The 7,587-nt window shown below is 36.1% G+C and overlaps 1 protein-coding gene across 1 annotated transcript; it reads left to right on the forward strand.

The window, feature by feature from the left end:
- Window positions 1–604: 604 nt before the first annotated feature.
- On the forward strand, window positions 605–6,854 carry LOC125648272 (uncharacterized). The gene is made up of 2 exons (XM_048875251.2): window positions 605–909; window positions 2,187–6,854. The coding sequence occupies exon 2, from the start codon at window positions 2,220–2,222 to the stop codon at window positions 3,864–3,866; it is 1,647 nt and encodes a 548-aa protein (XP_048731208.2). The 5' UTR covers window positions 605–909; window positions 2,187–2,219; the 3' UTR covers window positions 3,867–6,854.
- Window positions 6,855–7,587: the final 733 nt, after the last annotated feature.

Raw genomic sequence — 7,587 nt, forward strand, 5'->3', positions numbered from 1 at the left:
TTATCACCTACGCAAACAATATCCCCGACAGATTCCGCGAATTATATTTTTATCTTCTTCTGAAGCAGTTCTCTAAATTCAACATTCATTTTTATGAAATTGATATTTGTTAGAAAGGATAACCACAAAGAAATTAGCTTTAATTTGTTCTCTCTCCGAATGCGGTTACGTCTCTTTTCTGATTGCTGACTACATATATTGTTTACAAAACGAAACCGCAAGGTGCATATGAATATGTAAATATAAGGAAACTATTTGTTAGTGAACATTTATTTCTTTACCCAATCGTGTGTCTTAAGCGGTCTATCCAATATTTCATCTAAAAGTTCATATTCTATTCCTAAGATTTAACATACAGTGACACACCGTGGAATCATTTTTAATTCCTGGGGCCAATGTTCGTGGGTAAGCAAAATTTTGCTGGTTCGTGGGAACGTTATTTCGTGGGTAAGCGATACGATGTCACTAAGAGAGATAACTCTACTTGTTTTGAAAAATGTTCGAGAACACGTAAATTCGTGGGTAAGAGTGACCCACGAAATCCACGAACATCAATCCCCCACGAAAAATGATGATTCCGCAATAATCAATCAAAAAAGAAAACCTATATGAATCATTTCTGTGAGCGTCTTCTTAATCACAGGCGATTCACTATCACTAGTCATCAGTATGTGACAAGTTTTAAAAGGAATTTCCTCCTAAATTGTTAATTGAGGACAGAGATATCTTAATAATTCATGTTTCTGTGCCAGTTTTACACAAGTATATCAATATGAACTTAGAGCCTATCCAAACAGGAGATAGTATATAAGTAGTGTGCACAGTAGGTAAATCTCATTAGATTCAGGTACAGGTACTTAAATCACGTGACAAGGTCCAATCATCAGGGAGGCGGTGTCTGCTGTACAGGTAAGACATAAATTCTATGCTCATTGCAGTGCCACTACATTGATAAGAAATGTATACGATAATGATTTCCCTGATTAGATTTATTAATGAGATCTTATAACACTATTCATCGTAATTATGTGTAGCTGTAAATGTAGGGACGAGGTTGTAGTGTGTGTTACTCGTACTATGTTCATTATAATACAGTCTTATTGGGGATTCGGCGCGTTATCTAGAGTGTACACAGATGTATATACATTGTACTTGTCTATAAGTTTGATATTGATATTTTTCTGCAATGGTCATGTTTAAATCATGATGAAATTGTACAATCTACATATAACACATTTTAAAACTAATTTCACACCTTTAGGTTACCTATTATAGTTACTTTATGTACCGAGGTGACCTATTGCTATTGGTCAGCGTCCGTCGTGTGTTAACAATAGAATATTGTTAACTTCTTCATGATGACTACCGTTTCATTTTTTCAAATTTGGTATTGAGCATCTTTGGGACAAGTGTGACATAAATTGTAAATGTTAGGACTCCTGCATTCTCGGATACTTAGAGGCGGGACGAAAAGTGCCACAAATCCTCTCTACAACCGCACACGTGTAACAAAACACAACGGCACAGTCATGTAGAGTAGGGATGCCTTTACCAAAATTGCAAATTGATAATCCCCGGGGGAGAGTTTCTGACTCCATGGTGAGGTCAAATTTGACATTTAGCGTCTATATGAACAATATAGATACATGTAACATCTTCTTTTCTGCTATTGCTACTAATTTGAAATTATTTAGAAGGAGCGAGTAGCTCTTCATCAATACTGTAAATTTCATCATCTCAGTGGTGGGGGGTTTGGTACCAGCTGCTCGCCAGGGTGGATAGAAATGTGTCATAGTGATTGATGTTTTTGGCAGTGATATCTAGGAAAAGAAGAAAGAGATGTACCAAAATTAAGAATTTAGCAACCCCAGGGTTCTGAGTCTACAGTAGATCCAAAATAGTACTATCGGGTTACTATAACATGTGAAGTCATTCATCAATAGGGTCGCTTTGGGGGCATTTGTATTAAGAGCACATCTTGTTTTATCAGCTTTTGAATATTAGAATTAGCTTGGACATGCAGAACAGGAAAAGTATCATAAGAATTTGCAGTCCTTTGGGTTATCGATACTTTTAACTAATATTCAGTTGACCAATAATGCCTGTTGGGGCTTTTGTTTTGAATGAAGTTTGTTTCAAGTCCTGAATTTGAAAAGTGAGTGAAAATTGATATCTCTTATTGACAGTGTGGTATACTAATGTGACCCCTGACATTAGAAATGCACTCACAGCACAGTGCCCAGGACGTCCTGCTCTGTGGCTTCTGTAAAACTGCCCCCGTACAGAGCCACTGTGAACTTTGCCATATAAACTTATGCAAGGCCTGTGTTGGGGAGCACCTATCCGATTCGTCTAAAAGACACAACGTCGTTCCCTATACACACAGAAAGTCTACTCTTTTGTACCAAAACTGTCCAGACCACGCGGACAAACACTGTGAACTTTACTGTGATATATGTGACGTTCCTGTCTGTTCGAGCTGCGTCTCTGATAAACATGAAGGGCACAAGTTATCAGATGTTATGAAAAAACTCAATTCTAAAACTGAAGATTTACAAAATGATTTGGAAGAATTGGAGACCAGAATTTATCCCCGATATGAAAAAATTATCTCCGATGTACAAACTGAGAGAGCCAAGTTGGAAACGGGTTACGGAGAACTGACAACAGCTGTTGCACAACAAGGAGAGGTTTGGCACACAGAGATCACCGCCATTGTCAACCAACGGAAATCGGACATTAAGGACATGAAAAACAAACACCTGGAAGATCTAACTAAACATACTGATGAAATCACACGCAACATTACAGAACTCAAAAAGATCATTCAGGACCTGAAGACAATACTGGAATCCAACGATGTCTCCCTAACCGCAACATACACATCTAGGAATGACGAGTTTAGAAAACCACCTCCCAAAATTCAAATTACATTACCAAGTTTGTTTCCTCAAAAGATAAAGAAAGATCATCTTAATCAGCTGTTTGGTTCAGCTTTATCTATCACAACAGAAGATGGCTACATAATGCAGACACCAGAAGCTGCATCCTCCCTTCCCGTCGAATTACCGTTTGACGAACCGCAGCTTACCGCCACTATACACACTGGGTTTAGATCCAGTGTTGCCTGTCGCAGTGATGAAGAAATCTGGACATGTGGGTCTGACAAATTCATGAAGCTCCACAACCTCCAGGGCAAACTACTGGTGTCAATCCAAACTAAGTCAAGGAAACAGCCAGGGGACATAGCAGTGACACGGGACGGAGATCTTGTTTATTCAGATCCCAAAACAAGAACTGTAAATGTAGTGAAGGATAAACAGATACAGACCATGCTCAGGCTACAGGGGTGGACACCTCACTACGTCTGCAGTACCTCATCTAATGATCTCCTGGTCACCATGATCAATGATGATAAAACACAGTCCAAAGTTGTCCGTTACTCTGACTCCACAGAGACACAGACCATTCAGTTCGATGATCACGGTTGTCCTCTCTATTCATCTGATGTCTATAAATACATCAGCGAGAACAGGAATCTGGATATCTGTGTGGCTGACTTTATGGCTAAAGCAGTAGTGGTAGTCAATCAGTCAGGAAAACTCCGATTTAGATACACAGGTCATCCCTCTTATACCAAGAAATCATTTGAACCATTTGGTATCACGACAGACAGCCAAAGTCAGATACTGACAGCAGACTATTACAACGGCTATATTGATATCCTAGATCAGGACGGACAGTTCCTCCGTTTCATTGATAACTGTGATTTGCGCGATCCTCACGGTTTATGTGTGGATACCAGAGACAACCTCTTTGTTGCTGAGCGTTGGTCTGGTAAAGTGAAGAAAATCCAATATCGTTAATTACAGCTCTCAACACTGTGTTAACTACAGCTCTCACCACTGTGTTAATTACAAATCTAAAGTGTTAATTACAAATCTAAAGATTGTATTAAATAAAGATCTAACTAATGTTTCAATTACAATTACAAAATCTTGTTAATTACATATTTAAACTTGTGGTATTAATTACAAATCTACAATGACATATTGCATTTATTACAAATTTAAAGACAATGCACGAAGCACTGTTCTGTGTTAATTACAGATCTTTGTTGATTAGAGTTTTACTATCTGTGTTACTTACAATTCGATGCATACATGTATACTGTGTTTATTACAGAAATGTGTGGTTTGACTTCTGTGTCGAGACTTCATTGTTCTTCGATTCAGTAAATGTGAGTTACAAAGTATGTGGCAGTACTTATAGTGCATGTAGATTAGTATGTAGTAACAAAGTGTTGAAATTTATAATCAGTGCAGTACTTACATTGTACATAGTGTATTGTGTAACCATAGTAACAAAGTGTTGACATTTATAGTCAGTGCAGTACTTACATTGTACATAGTGTATTGTGTAACCATAGTAACAAAGTGTTGACATTTATAATCAGTGCAGTACTTACATTGTACACAGTGTATTGTGTAACCATAGTAACAAAGTGTTGACATTTATAGTCAGTGCAGTACTTACATTGTACATAGTGTATTGTGTAACCATAGTAACAAAGTGTTGACATTTATAATCAGTGCAGTACTTACATTGTACATAGTGTATTGTGTAACCATAGTAACAAAGTGTTGACATTTATAATCAGTGCAGTACTTACATTGTACATAGTGTATTGTGTAACCATAGTAACAAAGTGTTGACATTTATAGTCAGTGCAGTACTTACATTGTACATAGTGTATTGTGTAACCATAGTAACAAAGTGTTGACATTTATAATCAGTGCAGTACTTACATTGTACACAGTGTATTGTGTAACCATAGTAACAAAGTGTTGACATTTATAGTCAGTGCAGTACTTACATTGTACATAGTGTATTGTGTAACCATAGTAACAAAGTGTTGAAATTTATAATCAGTGCAGTACTTACATTGTACATAGTGTATTGTGTAACCATAGTAACAAAGTGTTGACATTTATAATCAGTGCAGTACTTACATTGTACATAGTGTATTGTGTAATCATAGTCACAAAGTGTTGAAATTTATAATCAGTGCAGTACTTACATTGTACATAGTGTATTGTGTAACCATAGTAACAAAGTGTTGACATTTATAATCAGTGCAGTACTTACATTGTACATAGTGTATTGTGTAACCATAGTAACAAAGTGTCGAAATTTATAATCAGTGCAGTACTTACATTGTAGATAGTGTATTGTGTAACCATAGTAACAAAGTGTTGACATTTATAATCAGTGCAGTACTTACATTGTACATAGTGTATTGTGTAACCATAGTAACAAAGTGTTGACATTTATAATCAGTGCAGTACTTATATTGTACATAGTGTATTGTGTAACCATAGTAACAAAGTGTTGACATTTATAATCAGTGCAGTACTTACATTGTATATAGTGTACCATATTAACATATTACATTTGTAATCAGTAGACTATCTATAGTGTATGTAGTGTGTGTATCTACAGGAACAAAGCTTGGTGTTGTTTTAAGTGTTTAAGGTGAAGATAACGAACAGTGATCAATCTCACAACGAAGAGTTTGACAAATACTGGCCCCTGGTCATACCAGATCAGGTGCCTAGGAGGAGTAAGCGCCCCCTGTCGATTGGTCACATCCACCGTGAGCTCCATATCCTGATTAGGTAAACGGAGTAATCTGAAGTAAAAATCGGTGTGTGAAGAATTGTCTTACAATAGTTATAAAACGCGTTAGACAGCATTTAACCCATTTACAGGTTGTATTGATAAAATAGATCGTTAAAACGACCAAGGAATTTGCTTATTTTGATTATGAACGAGACTATGGAAACCCCCGTAACATCAACTTATTTATCAGCAGCATGCCTCTGTTCAACAACTGATGATGCGCAGAATAAGTTCTGGTTACAGAATCAGTTGAGACATATAAACACTATATGCAGGTGATAATGGAATATTGATACATATAAAAGCTGACGATTGAGAAGCTCAAATTATCCCATTTGTCATATAAAAGTTGAGTGATTTGCCATTAACATTTACGTTCAATAAAATATCTAAGTATGAAGCAAATGTGGAAAACTCTGATGTCTTTTATTTCAAATTCACTGAGGTATATCGAATCGAAATATGTTAATAGATAAAACATCGTCAATATATCTAAAGGTCGAGGTGAAAGCCACAGCAAGATATTTTTTCTCATGTTTCCTTTAAATTCAGCATTGGGTAAATTCTATAATCTAATTTGCAAATAAAAGCTACATGTATGACTGGGTTGAATACTGTCTCACTTGTTTCATACTAATTGTAAAACCGTTCGTGGTACACTGATTTTGACTACGGATTACTCCGTTTATCTAATCAAGATATAGGACTCACGGTGGGTGTGACCGGTCAACAGGGTATGCTTACTCCTCCTTGGCAATGATCCTAGTTTCGTGTTTTGTCCTCTTAATTTTGTATTCTATAGGATTTGTGAGATTGACCACCGTTCGTAAACAATTTGTCGCTAATAATGATAGAAATGCTAAATACATGTACTTGCAGTAAATATGCACTTGTGTCTTGATTTTCATTTCATTGATATGTCAAACACAGTCTCTTTAGTCATAATACAATTATAATTATTTATATAGACAGACAGTGACGGAGAATATCACACTAATGTAAATATAAAACGAGGTTACATAAAATCATACCAACCTGAGATCCTAAAAAATTGAATTCATCTATTCTGAAAAGAGTTACCAATGTGCTTTACTACATTACATCACTATAGTGATAAAACAGCCTAGATATTGTATTACTTACATTTCATTAATAAACCCCATCAAGCTATATTACTAGCTTTGTGTTTTATTATTTTTGTTCCCGCCTCCTGCCAGAGAAAACGGGGACTTTCACAGAGCGTGTTGTGTTACGGTTAGAGGCAGAGTCATGTATTGCAGTGGTATCAGTTTCACATACAGGTACATGTACGGAGGAAGCAGGAAATGTTAGCGTATTTTATTGAAGACATGTAAATATGTAATATAAGAAGTATTGAATTACACTGATCATAAAATAGAAAGCACATTCATGATTTTTGCTGAATCTTTTTAAATCATTTTTAAAATAATTTTTGCGTGATCTAGAATGAATCGCCTGATTATTCCACGTTACATATAACGCTACTATTTACTGGATTGATATCTATACCTATAAATTAACAAGTTTTGTCAATAAACTCCGAAACGCTTGCTCCAGAGTTGTTACTGCTTGCACCTTTATTATTGTTTCTTAAATGATGCTGATGAAACCATCCTGCATTTCAAAGATGAAGAAAATCAAGACCACTCTAAAAATGTGGTAGAAGAACCAAACCAAGGTTCCTGTAATGATAAATTAGATCATGAATAAAAAAAAACTAAGCACAGCAAGGTAGCTTTAGTGCTGCGTCACATGACGGAAGTAACTTTAATGATGAGTCAGATCGTATGGAGAACATAAAGAAAGGTGAAAATAACAGTGATCAATCGCATAACTCCTACAAGGAATACAAAACAGAGAGCCGAGAAATCACGGTCCCCCGGA

Source organism: Ostrea edulis, chromosome 6 (genome assembly GCF_947568905.1).
Source record: "Ostrea edulis chromosome 6, xbOstEdul1.1, whole genome shotgun sequence".
Classification (NCBI taxonomy): domain Eukaryota; kingdom Metazoa; phylum Mollusca; class Bivalvia; order Ostreida; family Ostreidae; genus Ostrea; species Ostrea edulis.

What these genes read in the sequence shown, in the direction of transcription:
- LOC125648272 (XM_048875251.2), top strand. Translation starts at nt 2,220, where the DNA reads ATGCACTCACAGCACAGTGCCCAGGACGTCCTGCTCTGTGGCTTCTGT.